The 18,919-nt window shown below is 45.9% G+C and overlaps 1 protein-coding gene across 2 annotated transcripts in view; it reads right to left on the bottom strand.

Moving 5' to 3' along the window:
- Positions 1-7,877: 7,877 nt before the first annotated feature.
- The window catches only part of CTTN (cortactin), a 172,076-nt gene continuing 161,034 nt past the window's right edge, over positions 7,878-18,919 (bottom strand). For both annotated transcript variants that reach the window (XM_085643538.1, XM_085643539.1), the window contains 2 exons: positions 14,390-14,461; positions 7,878-12,782 (listed from right to left, as the gene is read on the bottom strand). In XM_085643538.1, coding sequence (XP_085499664.1) covers positions 12,646-12,782; positions 14,390-14,461 — 209 coding nt within the window. In that variant the 3' untranslated portion in view covers positions 7,878-12,645. The remainder of the gene's footprint in view (positions 12,783-14,389; positions 14,462-18,919) is intronic.

Here is an 18,919-nt window from a genome sequence, read left to right as displayed (position 1 = left end):
CAGTAGCCCATTGTCTACTGACCCCGAGACCCCTAAATGCCCCCTAAATACAGTATTTAGGGACAGCCCTGAACTAAAAAAGCATATTCCCGCAACCTAGGTAAAAAAAGGACGAAAAAAAGATGCCCAGCAGAGGAGACTGCAGAGAACTGACTTGGCCCCAGCCCTCCCGGCCCGTCTGCAGTTTCCAGAGATCCTGCGCCAAAATTATTCTTGTCCTGCAGCCAACGACCTCCAGAACCCCTGGGAGGACTGACTGCCTTCAACAAAGACCGGATCTCCTATGAACAGCAGCTATGTTCACAAGAAACACCAAAGACTGCACCAGTCGCCTACGGCCCAAGTTTGAGTGGCCCACCAGTCCCAGCGAGGTCCACCAGCGCTACAGAGTCAGAGTCCACCATGGGTTGACCCCACCAGGACTCCGCACCATCACCTGCAGCCTCTGAATGGAGACCCCCCCCAACCGCGAGTGGCCCGGTAAGGTGAAATCCAACCCCAAAAGACACCCCTGCATCCAGCCGCCCTGGAGAAAAGAACCCGAGGTGCACCTACGTCCCCGAGCCCTCCAACTTACCTGCCCAGCTGTTGGTTCCTCCCAGAAGTCTTCCTGAACCAAGCCTGCAGCTGAAAACCAAAACTGAAAATCCTCATTGAAAACAGAGCACCCGACACCAAAACAGCACCCATCCGCCCCTGCGGGTGCACTTTGTGTTCTAAACCAGATCTCCCTTTGCCCGGAGCCTAACACCAGAAGCTTGGCTCCCACAACCTTGAGGCCTGCTCGTCAGCAGCCACCAACCCAAGGCCCCCTATCCCCGCTCGTTACACCCTCTTCGGCCCTAGTACCAATGTGGGTGTAACGAGAGTGCATCCTTGAACCTGTGGGACCCCTGAGTCTTATCCCAGAACCTCAACTACCACTACCAAATACTTACCTCAAAAACTTGTTTACAGGAAATGTCCCAGAGTAGTATCCAGGTATACTACTCCGAGTAAGAAACGTAATCTCAAAAGTAACTTACCTGTAATTTTATTGAAAACCCTATACAATGTATATGTACTGTATTTCCTAAGCATTGCATTTCTCAGAAACAACACTGCAAGTCAAACTAAAGTACATTTGCAATTCAAACTGTTTACCAACTTGATTAATACTGTAAAGTACTTATCACTTACTTGTGGAAGGCTTGCTTGGTTCTAGGAAATAGAATACTTAAAAGAATATTTTTGATAAAAAAACAATTGGCCTGTAGTTCATTCTACGAGTGTTGTACACACTCAGTCACTTGCGGACTTAGTGTGTACAACAAATGCTTAACACTGTCCTCCGATACTGCCTTGCTGCTCGACCACACTACTACAAATGGAGAGTGAGGTGCTATCTAACTTTACCTCCGCCTAGCTTTGGGGTTCCACTGGACTCTGTGCACACTATACCTCACTTTGATATAGTATATATAGAGCCAGCTTCCTACACCTTGGTACAAGAAACAAATAAAGATTAATAGACAAACAGTATTCTTGGAGGCCCGGGTACCCTAGGGAATCAATCAGATTAGTGAAGTAAGTGCCAGGAATAATCTAAAATCTTTTTCCGAACACAACAGAAATAAAATCTTTACAACATGGATTTTCAGAAACTGGGTAGCATCCACACTGCAGACCTACCAACTATGTTAGGGAGACTCACAAAAATAGGTAATGTAGCTTCAAAGTTCTACACCGTACTGAAGTCACCCAAACAAACCACATTTCACCCACAAAACGCGTACTTCATGGAATGATTTTCACAGAGTCCAATCAGGAGTCAACATACCCTGAATCTCATAACTAAAAGTATGGAGTTCTCAATTCAAAGGGAAACACATCACACCCGCACTGATGCAAACTACGTTGTCAATCTTTAAAAATGCTTTTTTGAACTTAGGGAAATTGCACAAGCGAAGACTCATTGACTCCCAACTCTGTTGGAACTACAAACTAGAAGCACATTATTGGACTGTAAATCGGTTCACCCGCTATGGCACCGAATACAAAACCTGATACACAGGGTCTTTAAGGTACAATCCATCATCAATGCCACAACAGCCTCACTAGGCTTTTAGGCAGCAACAAATACCCCATTCTGGTGATCTTTTATTTGTCAGTCTCATGCTAGTTATGTGACCAAGCGGATCCTTTCAGAATGGAAACCCACTCCTAATGTTGCCTCTCATACATGGAGAGTTTGACTAAGCTTCCTCAGAAGGGCAGACCATTCTTACTTTCAAAAGAAACACATTCTAGGTCTTCCACCAGGAAACTTTGTGAAGCCATTGATGTCTACCTTCAAAAGAAGGGGTGACCAGATACCGGTCCTCTAGACGTTCACCGGTAGTAGGCAATACCTCCATGTAACTTTTGTGGTCAGACACCCGCCCTCGTAAGCCATCTGTTCCAGATCCCCTCCTCGGTGTCTTTTCAGTTCTCCCTATACTCTTCTCTTTTCTTTCACTCTCTCCCGGTTCTTTTTCTTTTGTAGATTATAAAACTTTGAATGTTATGCTTTTTTTTTTTAAATGACAAAGTAAAATAGCATGCAGTCATAGCCTTACAAACAAACTATCAACAGCCTATAAAACGCACGAGGATTCCACTGTTTGTTACCCAATATACCTCTTTGGAGAATACACGTCTCAACTTTATTCCAAGATGTGTAAAATTGTTTCTTATCCGTGTAGCTCTTTGTAGCTTTGTCATCATAACTAAAGTTTAATAAAGACTTTGAGGTCCCCCCACCCCCCAAAAAAAACCTGTACGCAAGGTCACGTTATGAGCACTACGCTTCATAGTAATTATTACAGAGGCACAAGTTGGACAGCCATATAATACTTCAATGCACATTGTATACTGCAGCCCTTCATCTAGGTTATTTGCAACACTGTAGCTTATTTCCTATGTTGTGAGCAGATGAAGTACTTTTCCTAGGTTACCAACCTGTCCAGGTTTTCAGCTTTTGAAATCTTGTCACCCTGAACAAGACCAAAGCAACAGTAAAATGTATACGGCACTCTGTTATAAATTAAGAAAGGAAACACTCCACCCCAGCCAGGCTTACTCCAAGGCCTCAGCCCGGTGCTTCAATATCATCCACCGCAAGTATATCAGGTCTCGGCCCCAATGTCGATTCATCATCTTGATTACAGCGACCATCACCAGAAGAGACTGCCACCGCATCGCAGACCTTCATGCAGGAAAATATCCACCTCAACAATATCCTCTTCTGTACCACAACCCCTTCTTTGCTGCAGGAAACCCCACAAAAAGCAGATCATCCTCTCCATGTTTATTGGTGCAATCTATGTGAAAGCTTGAAGCCCTATGGCAATCCAACTGATGTAGCCTCTTCTCTTTCAAGCAGTGAGGGGGAGCAAATTACCCTGAAAAAGTGATGGTTTGCCCAACACGGAAGGGAGTAATGACTTTTGGAAAGGCCACGCTAGTCCTCAACACCAACTTGCCTTTGGAAATAGGTGGCATAGGGCTTATGCCCTGAAAGTGTCTGAAGTTCATTCATGTGACCAGCTGACATATCAGTAAGACGTACCTCAAGGAAACACAACGAGCTACTATGCATACACATGAGAAAATGTGCACCCTTCAGACCCAAGGACACCATCCATTAGCCTGGATCCAGAGCACATAAGACCCAGGCCAGCGTGAGCATTCTGAATTTGTCCATCACAGGAAGGCATTCAGAGGCCAATGGTCCCAAATAAGGCTTGAGAAAACCCAGTCCCTCTTTAGGGCAAGGAAACAGCGAGAGCAACAACTCTCCCCATTTCAGAGTCCAGCAGCCTCTGGATTTCACCAACAGAGCAGTAAACACCCCTCCTATAACAATCTAAATAGGTGCTCCTCTGACAATCGCTCTTGAGTAGGACGAAGAATAAGCAAGGCAGAAAGAAAAGGCAGGGCATAGCCATGTTGGGCAATCTGTAGAACCCATACGTTTGATGTGATGGATCGGAAAAATGAGGGAAACTTGAATCCTGCACACCACTGGCTGAGCATGAGCTGCTAAGGGCAAACTGAAGTTGTTTAGTTTCCTCTGTAGCAGGAAAAGCAAAATTGGATGACTGATGCCCCTGGCGGTCTGCAGGATGCCTGTCAGCACCACATCCATGCCTCAAAAGGACTGGGGTGCCTGCTGCACTGGTTGCGAAGGCTGCACACCAGCCATCTTGAACAGCATCTAAACTTTCTGCATTCATGCAGAACTGCTTGGCAGGGAACAACTGTCCAAAAAAGGGGAACCATAGCCTGCTTTCCAAAAAAGAGAGACCAAAAAAAAAGCATCATGGAAGGAGGCCTGTACATAACTAGAGCATCCTGTTGAATGCATCCAAGTGTCGACGATGGATGACACTAGTATGGACTGCCCTTTACAGACAATCCATAGCATCCATACCCACGTGAATAAGATGTCGCCATGTCCTGTCCATCATGGTTCATTTGGGCCAAAGAGGCCTAAAGGTCTTTCAAGACTGCTGGCAAAACTTGCTGGCCATGTCCCAAACAGCATTTACAGAGCACAGTGCTAAATTAGCAGAAGAAAACATGCACTAGGCAAAAGCACCAATCCCATTCACCTCACTGGTCTAAGACTGTACAATAAAACTCTTAGGTAGAAATCGTGGCAAGAAAATCAAGGTTGCCAGAAGCCGGTCTGTGACTTCTGGCCATCTACCTATTCACAGGAGGGCAGTAACAAGGCTTTAACCAAGTAGCAATGAAAGCATCAGTGGCAGCATCATTAAACAGAAGCAAGGGATAAGATGCAATTGATCCAGGCGGCACAAGCTCGTCCTGAACTTTTGTTTTGGCCTCAAATGAGAATAGCTTCAATTCTAGTGCCTAGACTGCCTTCAGGTCCACCCGTGCAACTGAGGAACTTTCTTGCATTGATGGCCCAAGTGGCAAATTAAGCTATGTCTAAGGAGAGGTGTCAGGCCCACTGGCCTTTTGTAAATGAATGTATAAGGGATCATCAGTAAAGTGAGGGGGGCAAGCCATACCCATCACTATTATAAACATCTTGGGGTACCCACAGCCCTGGTATAGCATCAGAGTCGGAACCAAAATGCTATTAGAGCCTCTGCTAGAAGGTGGGATGAGGCAGTGAATCAGGTTGCTTCATGACAAGTCGAGCTTTTGTCATTTTGCAGCATGACATTAAGTCACAGCCAGTTTAGAGGCTGACACAGGCCTCAGCACTGTATCATCCTCTGGCGTCAGTGACATCGCAATAGTTTCGAGGTAGTGAGGACCGGCATGGATCTTGGCTCTAGAGTAGAAGTCCGAACCAGCATCGGTATGGGCCCATTAGTGGTACCCAGGTAGAGAAAATGCACCAGATACAAGCTTGCTAGCGGTAAACAGAGTCCAGCCCCTGCACTTCCATTTAGCCCAAAAGGTATACCAGAGGGGGACGAAATTTTTAGCATGACCTCCTTAAAGGCCTCAATCTGCTGTGGGAACGAAAATGTCATGGGGAATTCAGGGCACGGTGGGACCAGCTCAGGAATCTGTTGCATGACCGGATATCTTGAAGGGGTAAGGCTGCCATGCAACACCCTTGTGCCTTCTCTTTGAAGAAAGAATGGCAGGATGGAGTTGGGTCCTACTTTGCTTTCTTATGCTTACGCTTGCACTTTTACTTACCAGAGGACTTTTAGCAAGAAGTTGAGCAGTCACAGGAATGACCTCAGGCAGGATCCACGTCCATGACAAGGGGTGAGAGCATAACCTATATGAAGACCACAACTTCTTGTGTTCGACGACAAGGCTTTGCCTCCAGGTCACCTCCGGGTGCACGAATGCACACTTATCACACAACTTTGAGTAGTGTCTGGATCCAAGACACATCTCATGCAAGTTTGTGACCAACACCTGCGTCCCACAGTTGCAGCATGGCATAAAAGCGGTCATGACGGGTGGGGACCTGATTCCCAGGCACATGGAAAAATTGTTTAGAAGACATTGAAAAACCGTCAAAGTTGGGAGCAGAGCATTAGATCTGTGTCAGAAGGTGCAGATAGAAAGGAACGGAGGGCAGAGTTCAGGAGTGGGGCTTATGTTAGACTCTGCTCCACCGTATCTGGGGTGGTCGCGAGTAAGTGCAGAGCTGCACAACGCCACCTAGAGGCACACAGAGACGGTGCTAAGGAGAATTGTTTCAAGATCCAGTCTGGTGCCTGGAGAGTTTAAGTTGAGTAATCTGCGGTTAGTACAATGATATATGGTTGCAGACAACGGCGGACACAGTGACCGCACTATCCTATTGTGTACCCTTAGTGTAAAGGTCCGTAATTCGTATGGAGAAGGTGTGCATTAACCACTTCCAGCACCTGCCGTTGTTTGGTGCTAACTGCTGAGCAGAGAAATGCTGAATCCAAATTGTTGGAGAGGCGCACCACCAAGGTATAAACAAAGTTGTTTTGACAATGAGTCGCAAAGTCTTATGGTGGGTAATCAAACAGTGTCTTTAATTGGAAAAGTTTGTCTTGTGCGCAATGAGGCGTGTTGATTGCCAGTCTGGGCCTCCTTGATAAGGGCTCGTGGTCTTTTAGATCAAAGAATAGCTGCTTCCTGCTCCATCCAGGGACATCACTGGACGGAGCAGGAAGCAGCTATTCTTTGATCTAAAAGACCACGAGCCCTTATCAAGGAGGCCCAGACTGGCAATCAACACGCCTCATTGCGCACAAGACAATACTCTGTCATGCCCTGAAGAAGTTCATTTTATGAACGAAACGCGTTGGCTGACAATCACCTAAAATATCAAACCTTTTCCAATTAAAGACACTGTTTGATTACCCACCATAAGACTTGGTGACTCATTGTCAAAACAACTTTGTTTATACCTTGGTGGTGCGCCACTCCAACAATTTGGAATCTGCGGTTAGTAGTATCATCATAAATAGATCGGTTTTGAAAAAGTTTATAAAGCAAAGTAGGCAGAGCCCTATTCATAATCACTCTTGACCTCTTTCCTCAGGTGTTAGACTTGGATTAAAAGCCTGAAGAGACAAAGTGTTAGCCGGTTACAGACCCTAGTATTGCTTCCTACACTTTTTTGTATACAGCAGGTACGCAAATGTGTGAGTTATGGGAGACCATTTGGAATCCCAACCCCCGCATACCTCTTCCACATATTTCAGCCCCTTCCCATTCAACTAAGATAGAGGAAGATTCTCAAATTCTCAACCAAGGGTCTTCTATTTCATATTGGACCATACATTTCCCCGAACTGCATTGGTACTAGAAAGTGGTTGCAATTATCCCTGAAAGAGGATGAAGAGACAATAAATGTATGAAATGCAGAAGACTGATGCACAACTCCTAGTATTTGACCAGCCGCAGATTGAAGTACCTATCTTCCAGCCTGTCATCCAGTACGCAGCGGCAGATCTTCATGCTGGGTCCAAGACGAGGAAAAAAGTCACTCTTTGTACAATTAGAGGGGGTCTCTTAGAAGAGCGAGGACACAGATGCAAGAATTGATACTTACAGTTACACGGATGATGAGGGATCGGGATTTCTGCAAATAGGAACAACAAACTCATGCAGTGACAGCTGCAGCCACAAACCTTCAACGCCCACAGATCAAGGTACATTGAGTACACCAGGGAAAATCGCAACAACGAGCAGGAAACTACATAGGTTGTTAGTAATGTTGCACTTTGGTACACCAAACTGCCTCCACTTTGTCCATATTGTCAACCCTTTAAAGCCCATGAGGAGATCTGTAGACTAGCCCCAACAAGGAGAATATAGTATATACCAGTATACGTTCAGAGCACAGATTAAGACTCATGGATGGATATTTAACACATGGTTCCAAAATGACTTTATTAAGGTTTAACTTTATTTTTTTACATCACCTACATGAAGTGCTCTATGTAAAATTGGATAAAATAAATTGCGTATAAAAATCCCAACCCAACAGTAGACCGGCAAACACAGCACTAGAAAAAAGTATGAGAAGTTAACAGACACATGAACACGTACTATGGATTGTCCTCACCTGTCAAAGAGCTATCAACATTTCTACATGCCACTTTTATAACCATCCACTATACATTTTTGCATTTATACATAAATTATATTCCAATTCCTAGGGAAACCTTTTTAGTTCTCTAGTTAACTTTTAATAGAGTCAGACACTTGATGTTTGCCCGGTTTAGGGTCTGACACCCAGAACGGAGATAGGTTTTGCACATGTATTCTTATTCGCTGTCACTGTTTAAAGAGATTATTGCAAAAGCTTTCAAGATTAAAATACGTTGCCTTTACTATGGTGGAATGCAATTATAAAAATTGACCTCAGCAAGAGGCAAAGGGAGGGAGAAATGCACCTCCTAGTATGGGCTTTGTAAATACCTACATTTGATGTCCAAAACACTATGTGGAGTGGAAGTCTGGAAAGCGCTCATCTTCAATATGAATATATGCATTCATTGGCTATTAAAAGGGGAAAAATAAATTTTGAAAGTTCTAATTTATCCACACTTCAGCAGCACAATTATTCTAAATCCGGTCTACACAATACTGACGTTTAATGAGTTTCATGATTACAAGTATTAAAGCTTCTACTGTCGGCCCGGAGTGCTTTGTCGTAGAGCAGCAAGCCACAGCCTAGCGGATGCAGTGGCATGCAAGTCTGACTGATATTTATACAGCTTAGTAAATTCTGTGTCAGCAAAAGGTTCAGAGAATGTTGATCAACTACTAAACAGTCCTCAATGCTATAAATATTAGTTGTGCTACAGCCCAAACTAATGTCCGTTCTTAATGCTGTGGACAATAAACCCAGCATTGCTCGCTACGGAGCCCAACACTAGATGCATCTTTCCAATTCATATTAATACTAACGCCAGCATCTTGATCACCACAATGCTAAACTTAAGAAGAAATATGTAATGTAGGTCCAGAATTACAAACTACCAGAAGATCAATTTCATAAATATTATAAAATCAAGGATCTGTGGAAGACATTAGGCAAATGATCCACACTAGCTAAGAAAAACTCAATTGTAATCCTTTAAAAAATGAATTCAATATCACGTTAAAAGAGGAGCAAAGAAGTTACCAAATAGAGAAGCATCTCTGAAAACTGAATCGTCAAGGAAGTACGAACCGCACCAAGAAAGAGATGCAAGCTGCTAATGGTGTAAGAGGTAACTGTTGGAAAAAGATTCACCTATGAAAGTCAAACCAAATGATCCAACCATTACCTTTTGAAGTTCAGCTCTACAGCTCTTACGCTGTAGATCAGCCTCTACATGCTGAGCGGCCTTAAAATAATTCTGAACTCCTTCTAGCAGGTGTTTATTGGTTTGTCATATGCCAGTCAAGTCAGTCTTCCATTGGCCTTCAACTCTTGATCAACATATCTGACTCAGCATGCCATAAGGTCTTGAAAAAAACAAAACCCTGCTTGCATGAGCAGGCAATCATTGGCTTGTCATACACCTGCCTATTCAGCGTGTAGCAGCAAAGGGTCTAATGCCAGATCTCTGCTGCCACAAAGTATACCTTAAATAAATGAGGCTGGGTTGCAAACTGAACTGCGAATGCAGGAGGAGGAAACTAAGTGGAATTAGAAGTGGTGACTGGGGTTTGGTGACCCACACCATAGCACGGCCTCACCCAACTCTTAATTATAGTGCTACAAAACCTCTGCAGTGGTCTTGGACCAGCTGAAAGGGGACGCGGCACTCTGTTACTGGTCGCATAAGTGTTTAAATGTAAACAACCCTGCACCGACCCACTATGGGCTAGAATCGTAACAATCTACGGTAATCCACTTCTTGGAAATTCAGGTCTGCCGACCCTTGCAGTCGTTAATTGTATTCTACTTGTCGGTATTCCTTATTGTGCACTGAATCTAACAAACGAGAGTTCCAATGGGTACTGGCTAGAAGGAATTCCCTTTTATATAAAAGCTGCTCACTACACTTTAAACTTACAGCTATTCCTCACCGGATTGTTTCCCCAACCTGCAATAATAGCAGAGGTAAAATGTTGAATCCTCATTATCTTCACAAAATGAGCTCAAACCATATATGTTCCTCATCCTTGTTAAAATGTGCATGAGTAAACAGGATATTATAATATCTTGGGGCAGATCCCGCTGGCGCCTAATGTTGCCTTTGTGTTCAGGCGCTCCTGATGAGGACTACATCTTCGCACTGGTGTCAGTGTGCTGAAAACAAAATCAGTCACCTGGAAAGGCGCAAGTGCAGAGGAGATCCCGCCTCTCAATAGGCCAGCAGCAGCTTCAGAGGAGCCTCTTGACTTGCAGAAAATGACAGCTCCCTGTTTGCCGCAGTGAAGGATGCTGGTGGCAGATCAGATTATTTTCCTCTCATCACAGAGAGGGCTGTTTGGAGGGCAAGGGGAGTGGGATGGTGGTCCAGCAGCCTTGGCACTGAAGCCGTAACTGGAAAGCAGGAGCAGATGAAGGCAGAGGCTTCCTGGATTACCCAGACACAGGTTTTTTTTATTGCTGGAGGTCTGGGGTCAGGAAGACACTGGGGAGGGATGATCGCATTATGTGCTGGCAGCAGCAGGAGTTCCATCCTCTGGGTCCCACACTGGGAGCACCAGAGTCTGCCATGAGTGTTTCGCCTAATATGTCCTATGCACCCGCACCGGGCTGGACTATAGCTGGCAGACTTCCATCTAGAAACACTAAAGCAATTTTCAATGGGTTTTTCAAAAGTAAAACATGTCAGGCAGAAGGAAAATAAAAAAAACAGGCAATAGGAGTTTAAGTCCAGTGATGCAGAGCATCACCAGGAGCAAGGAGGACCACTCCCACAAGAAAGAAGGGATGTTTAAGAGTTTACATTTGGTGAAAAAACTATGGTGGAGTGCATCACAGCCTCAATGATGGAGTGCATCACAGCCCTACAGGCCATATCTCAACAACAGGAAATCCTGCGGGACTCTGCAGGCTGTTGAGAATGAAAGCTGATCGACTTGGACTACTCCTTTAAGAGACGCTGCCACTTTCAAGAGATATTTTGCAGAGAACATCCATGCACAGACTACAAGATGGATCTGCATGTCACCCTGTGACGAGTGGCTTTCTTGAGAACTATGGCAATAACAGATGTGGTACAGAATAGGATACTGCAGACTGAAGTCAAATATTCTCTCTCGCTCGCGCTCTCTCTCTCTCTACACTTGGTGATGGTCTCTATGACTCTTCTCTAAGACACATTTATAAACTTGCAGGGAAGGGCATGGGGTTTAAGGAGACGCAGGTGACAGTGGTAGTTTTGAGGTCCTCCAATGTGTGGGATGTGGTGTTTAGGGGAACAATAAAAAAGGCCCTCTCATTTGGCAGTCACTGTGTCATCTTGTTCTTGAACATAAGACCTTAGTAACAAGCACTTCTAAAGGTTTAATATCCTGGGGCTTTCAGCCAAAAGAACCTGGTATCTCCCAGCGACAGAGTGAAAATGCAGCTCAAGATAGGCTGCTGGGCACATAAACGTATTCACAATCTGGCCCCAACATACTTCTTTAATGCATTCATTCCCGTGTCACATACCAAACCTCAGCAGCAAACATCTCAGCCTGGAACATATGCCTCAGATAAGGGTGCTACACAAAGGGGGCACAGCTTTTTCAAATCCGGTTCCTAGCCTCTGTAACATGCTCCCCCCTACATCTGCCTTTAGGGATGCCCTGAAGACTCACTTTTCTTAACCGGAAGCCGTTAGTTATTAAGCCCAAGCCAGGAGTGCAATAGGCTGCGCAAACATTGAAAATGTCAGTCGGGTCCTTGGGCGTCATAAGTACAAGCCATGAACAGTTCATTACATAAGTCCTGGAAGTTGAGGGAAGGCTCAAGACTTGCATGTCTGCATGCATTAAACTGAAGGATTATAGTCTGCACTAAGATGCAAATGATATGCAAAAATAGATATATGTATATACACGCACTATAGATACATGTGTAGAGAAGAGATATCCTACATGTATCCTTTTATATTAGAACTGCACAGTTTCCATCGGAATGGGTAGGAGTGTACTCTCGGAAATACTGTCAATTAAATATTCCTAACTAAGTATCTATCACTTAATAAAACGCTCAGGTCAGCACACCACCTCCACACCATGATATGTTCTGATGCTCAGCCACCGATTACTGCAACGTATAACTCAAGTCAGACTCCTTTCGTATTCTTAGTCCTGGCTCTAAAAAGGGCCTCAACCGTAGTCTTGTAGACTTCATACACTTGCAATGTTAGAGTCTGACGTGCACAGAAAGGTTTCAATACAATCGACAACTACTGCCCCTGACACGAGACTCAGTCGTTATTCGAGGTGGCTGATTTGGCAAACAATAAAAAAATAGGAAGGCGTTCGATTCATACAAAACTCTTGCGAAAGTCTTCAATGGTAAAAGGCGAGAGAATATGAAGCAAACTTGCGGCAGAAACAGCGTCTTAGATGAATCAGCCAAATATAAAAGTAGTTTGCAAAAACCGCAACCCTCTCGAAAAAAACGAAAACATGATTTTTTGTTTAAGAAATCTGCTCAACAGACAATGGCATTAAGGCAGAACTGGAGTGCAATCTTCGCTACTGTCTGAGCTCCACGTAGTTGGCGGGGAAGAGGCCATATCGGTCCTTGCACACTCCTCTCCACCAGCCGTCATCAATCATTTCAATGTTGGTGATGATATCATCTGGATCAAAGGAAATCTCATCATCTCCGGCTGGTAAAAAAAGTAAAAGAATATCAGAGGTACTGCAGGTCACACAGCATTCACAAGCAAAGCACAAACTGAGACTCGTGGGACAATTGAATCTCAACAGATTGGACGACTCTCTTCACAAACTAGCCTTGTTCCTTGCTTGATAACTCGACTACTGTAGGATCCTAAGCCATGGTACCAAGCCAACTGCATAGATGAGGTGGCCATCATACAACATAGGTCCAGGAAGCCCGATTACTCTCCAACGTTTTTGTATCATCATGTAGGATGAATTTACATACAATGATTGCAAGAAACACTGTTTACCTAAACCCCATAGTGGCCCTGATAATATTGGATGGAAACCCACCTTTTCTGGATCTACGATCAACAGCCCTGGTTTGCATGTGCGAACACTGAGGCTAACAAATGAGGTTTCATGGAACAAGTTTCTAGTGGCACTAATGATAACTATTTGGGCACCATGCAATGTCTGGTAAGTTGATTTGTGTGACTCTTTCATACTTGAGCATGCATTCGCAATATCCATGCTGCAGGCTTGCCTGGAATACATAATATAGACACTTTTTGGTCCTATTATACATGCATGAAAAAGAGTGAAGCAGAAAAAAGTCGCTTCACCTATGACACAATGTGCACATCCGCAATATGCCATAGGTCAGAAATGTGAACCTCTCCATCATGCCAATAGATGGCTAAAGCCATATGTAGCCAGATGCTAAAGTGGTATCAAGGATTATTAACGATGGTCACTGTACCAATATTTGTCTAATCCCTCAGAATAACACACTCAATCAAATACATGACATTTTAAAGCACATGAAATTTCTGGATTTCATCTCTGTAATGTGGGTAAAAATTAATCCTATGTCAAATGTACATAATTTAGTAAATTCATATTTTGCAGTAGACATTTACATATACTGCTATAACGTTTTCGCATCTTCTGTGGACTATTAATCTGTGCATCTATTCTTGACAGGTTATTGGACACCCCAAGCCTTTCACTGGTGATCTAGTCTCATGGGAGGTTGTGAATAGAAGATCAGCTTCTCTTCTTCAATGTGTAGCTGTATAGATGACCTCTCTCACCAAGAAGGGTCTTTATTTCACTTCAAGCGCTGTGGCCTTTAAACATCAATGTGCTAATTTCAAGAGTGCCCGATTCCATCCTGTGGCCCCAAAGTTGACCAAGCCACATCCATTCAGCTATCACCCTCCGTACTCATGCAGCTTATTTCATTTAAAGGGAGTGCAGTTAGTCACCTCTCTTAAACCAGTAATAGACCTGGGTTTACAACAACACTGAAAAACATACACCTGTTTTAGCTCACTGACGACGTGTGTCACTCTAGGTAGCAACGTGATGAAGTTGACGTACACATTTAACTTCAGCAAACTATAAAGAGCGTGTCATTAAAAGGTAAGAGTAGTTATTTTCGATAAAGATTGTAGCGGTTCAAAACAAGTATTGCTGCAGTAACAACGTAATAAAAGGAAGGGGTGAACAGTTACTACAGCTAAACAAGTAAAATATTGGGAAAAGAAGTAGGGGTGGGAGCAAAACATCTCTTGGGATAAAATTAAAACTGTATCTATCCACATACCAGCCTGATAGTCGTACAGCGCTATCGCAGTTATTCCAAGGTCACTTTCATATTCAGCGTACGTGTTTTCTTCTACAACAGAAATAAAACAAAGTAAAATTATTCACTAAAATAAAACACATCTGCCTCTTCCACCTAGAACAAAGCATGGTTTCTTATTTTGAGCGGTTTTGCATGACTGGAGAGACTTACAAACTATAGATTTGGAACCAGAAACCTTTCTGAACGGATATACATACAATTTAATTAAAGAAGGAATTTTTTTGAATTCCTGAGCAACAAATCCTCCAATACAAAATCAAAACACCGACACGGCGCATGATTCGTGTGGGATGCAAGTAGTGCAATTCTCAACTCCAGGAGGAGGGAGGGTGCTTGTGGAATGGAGCATCTGACTAAATTCTCATATATAACTTCCTCTCCAGTAATCCCAATTATGCTGCTCAGATGTGAGTCCTTCTACTTAAGCAATTAGCGAATGCTCGAAAAAAGCATCTTCAGAGTTTCCACCTGTTCGGTCTACATGCATTATTCCTCGGTGGGGGCCAGTCCCTGAAAGCAGCAACAAGCCTGGGGAAGCTCACAAATACCTGCTTTCAGGAACTGTCCCCCCACCAGTTCTGACCCCCACTTTAGGCGGGAGAATCGGCGGGAAAACCAAGTGAGGAAGAGAGTGTGTGCCCACCTTTGCCAACTCCACCACTCAGGTGGGGGAGGCGAGGTGAAGCACAACTCTCAGTCCCCATCTTGCAGATGGGGGGACCCAGCCAACCAGAGTGAGGCATATATACCTCTCCTCCCACGGGAGGGTGGAATAATAGTGGGTGTACCAACCCCAATGAAGGGACCCATAGGTCCCAATGTTTACTTACCTGTAACGCCCCTAAATCTAGTATTTAGGGGTACCTCTGAACCTTGCCTCCTCATAAGAAATGACTACAAGAAGAAGAAGGACCAAACAGCTGTGCCAAAGCTAAGAAGAAGAGGACTCCCACTGACTTGGCCCCAGCCCTACCAGCCTGTCCCCACCTCGAACCTGCAGAAGCAAAACTTTGATGTGCCCTGCAGCCAGCAACCTCAAGAACCCTGAGGACCTGCCCTGCCTACCAAAGAAAAGACTATCTCCTGTGAACACCGGATTTGTTCACTCACAAATTCCAGCTCTGGCAAAATCCGCGAGTCTGCACCACTCTGCACCAGTCACTCACGGCCAGAGTTTGAGTCGTCCAACACCTCGAGAAGGTCTTCCCAGCGATCCTGACCTGAGATCCAGTGATCCCTGACCTGCCACAAGCCTCCAGCCGAAGCCTGCAGCCTCAATCTGGAGGGTCCCCCCCAACCGTGACCAGGAGCTGGTAAAAAGATCCGACCCCAAAAGACACCCCTGCACCGACTCTCCACGGCCTTTGGTGGCTCAACCGACGGTGTCCAGCCAACCCCCAGCATCCCAACTTACCTCTCCAAGTGGAGGTCGCTTCCAGTAGACCTTCGTCCCAGAGCCTGCAGTTTGTTTGCAAACCGGAGAATCCCTATTGAAGGCAACAGGGCACCCAATGGCAAAACAGCACCCTGCACCCGGCCGCCCTAATTGCAGTTAGGGTGTACCTCTGGTGCTAACTTGAACCCCTATTTGCCCCAAGTTAAAGCCCAGGAGCTTTGCTCCCACAACCCTGTGGCCTGCCCGTGATCAGCCTCCAACCGGAGGCGCCCTATCCCCCATTGGGCCTCAACACTCTGCACCCAGCCACCATAGCGCCGCTGAGGGTGCTTTGAGAGTGCATCCTCGACCCTGGGAGGCCCCTGAGTCGAACCTCAGAAAACCAACTCCCACAACAAAGTACTTCCTTGTTAACCAATAACTCTATTTCCTCCCATAGGATAACATTGACTGTTCTCTATGAAAAAGTCTAAGTCTGGAGTTGGAAAATCTATAAACATCTATACAACTGTGTACAAATAACCAAAACGCATTTACTTACCTGTTTACAGGAAATTTCCCACTGCAGTATCCATGTATACTACACTGTGTAAGAAAAGTAATCTGCAAAGTAATTCACACGACCTGCTAATGAAATGCCATTACAAAGTAGATGTACAATATTTCAAGGTATTGCATTTCCAGTAATTCTACTGTAACCAAACCAAAGTATATATACACATCTGCAATTCAAACTGTATTGTTACTGCAAAGTATAAATCACTTACCTGTGCCCGGCTGGCTTGGTTCTAAGAAATAAATGTAACTAAAGAATATTTTTATACAAAGCAAATTGTTCTGAGTTCAGTCTTTGAGTGTGTGCAATAATTTGCTGATTGAGCGTGTACAATAAATGCTTAACGCTACCCTCTGATAAAGCCTTACTGCTCGCCCAAACTACCACAAACAGAGAGTAAGGTGCTATCTACTTTTACCTCTGCCTACCTTTGGGGTTCTGCTGGAATCTGTATGGAATATGCTACTTACCAGTATGCATCTGTTCTTGGCATGTAGAGCTGCAGAGTCACACACTGAGGATAAGATCGCCATCTGGTGTTGGGCTCGGATGATTGCAGGTTGTTGTTGTCTTCGGAAGAAGCCTTTGGTCACGAGATTGGTGACTCCTCCCCTGGACAACAGTGCGCATGGGCATCCACTCCATCGTCAGATTGTTTTTTCGCCATGATGGGAAAAGATGGAGTGTATAGGAATGAAAAGAAAGGATGTCCATGTGCAATGTCTAAGTAAGACAGATGCTGGAACAGATACAGGTCCCGGGGAGGCGGGGAGGCGGGTGGGCGTGTGGGACTCTGCAGCTCTACATGCCAAGAACAGATGCATACTGGTAAGTAGCATATTCCGTTCGAGGCATATGAGCTGCAGATCACACACTGAGGATAGATTATATAGCAGTGCTTCCCCTTAGCGGTGGTCGCCTGTATCCGTTGCAGCAGCACTCCTGGGGGACCTCAACTTCCACCTGGAGAACAACAACGACCACAACACCACCACCCTGCTCGACAACCTCGCCAACCTCGGACTCAAGCAACTGGTGACCGCCCCCACCCACCTCCCCGGACACACACTCGACGCCGTCTTCTCCTCCAGCAAAGACATCGCCTTCAGCCACGCCACAGGACTCCACTGGACGGACCACAGCTGCGTCCACTTCACCTTCAAAAGAACGACGACCCACCACCACCAGCAACAGGTCGCCCGCAGAAGCTGGAGCAAGATCACAGCCGACCAGCTCGCCGCTTCCCTGAGCCAGCACCCTCCCGCCAGCTCAGCGAACCCCAGCCAGGCCGCCGACAACCTCACGAAGTGGTTCAGCAACTGCGCGGACGAACTCGCCCCACTGAGGACCCCGCCCAGCAGACCCGGCAGTAAGAAGGCCCCATGGTTCACCGACGAACTCAAGAGCTCCAAGAAGAACTGCCGAGCCCTCGAGAAAGCCTGGAGAAGGGAGCCAACTCCGGACAACATGACCACCCTCAAGCTTGCCACCCGGAAGCACCACCAACTGATCCGCGACACCAAGATAACTGCATTCAAGGACCGGTTGGATAACAACGCACACAACAGCAAGGAACTCTTCAACATCGTGAAAGAGCTCTCCAACCACAACGCCGGAAACAACGACATCACCCCATCGCAAGAACTCTGCAACTCCCTCGCCTCCTACTTCCACAACAAGATCGCGGACATACACAACAGCTTCAACACCCTACCGACGAACGCCACGTCCAACCCGAACGAACCACCGCCCCCCACCTCCACCCTCCGCGCCTGGACCCCGATCTGCACCGAAGAAACCGTCCGCATGATGAACTCCATCCACTCCGGATCTCCGACCGACCCCTGCCCTCACCACGTCTTCAACAAAGCCGACGCCGTCATCGCACCCCACCTGCGGGACATCATCAACACCTCCTTCACCACCGCCACCTTCCCTGAGAGCTGGAAGCATGCCGAACTCAGCGCTCTACTCAAGAAACCAACAGCGGACCCCACCGAACTCAAGAATTACCGCCCCATCTCTCTGCTCCCGTTCCCAGCCAAAGTCATCGAGAAGACCGTCAACAAGCAACTGGCCGCCTTCCTCGAGACGAACGGATCCCTCGACCCCTCACAGTCTGGCTTCCGAGCCAACCACAGCACCGAGACCGCCCTCATCGCTGCCACCGATGACATCCGAACCCTGATGGACAACGGAGAAACAGCGGCCCTCATCCTACTAGACCTCTCCGCGGCCTTCGACACCGTCTGCCACCGCACCCTAGTGCAGCGCCTCAGCAACGTCGGAATCCAGGAGAAGGCACTGGAATGGATCATCTCCTTCCTCGACGGAAGAACACAGAGAGTCCGTCTACCGCCGTACAAGTCAGAGGCCACCAAAGTCATCTGCGGCGTCCCTCAAGGATCCTCGCTGAGCCCAACCCTCTTCAACGTCTACATGAGCCCCCTCGCGGCCATCGCACGCCAACACAACCTCAACATCATCTCCTACGCCGACGATACCCAGCTGATCCTCTCCCTGACCAACGACCCCG

This window comes from Triturus cristatus, chromosome 3_1, assembly GCF_964204655.1.
Source record: "Triturus cristatus chromosome 3_1, aTriCri1.1, whole genome shotgun sequence".
NCBI lineage: Eukaryota > Metazoa > Chordata > Amphibia > Caudata > Salamandridae > Triturus > Triturus cristatus.
This window is presented reverse-complemented; position numbering and strand designations above follow the sequence as displayed.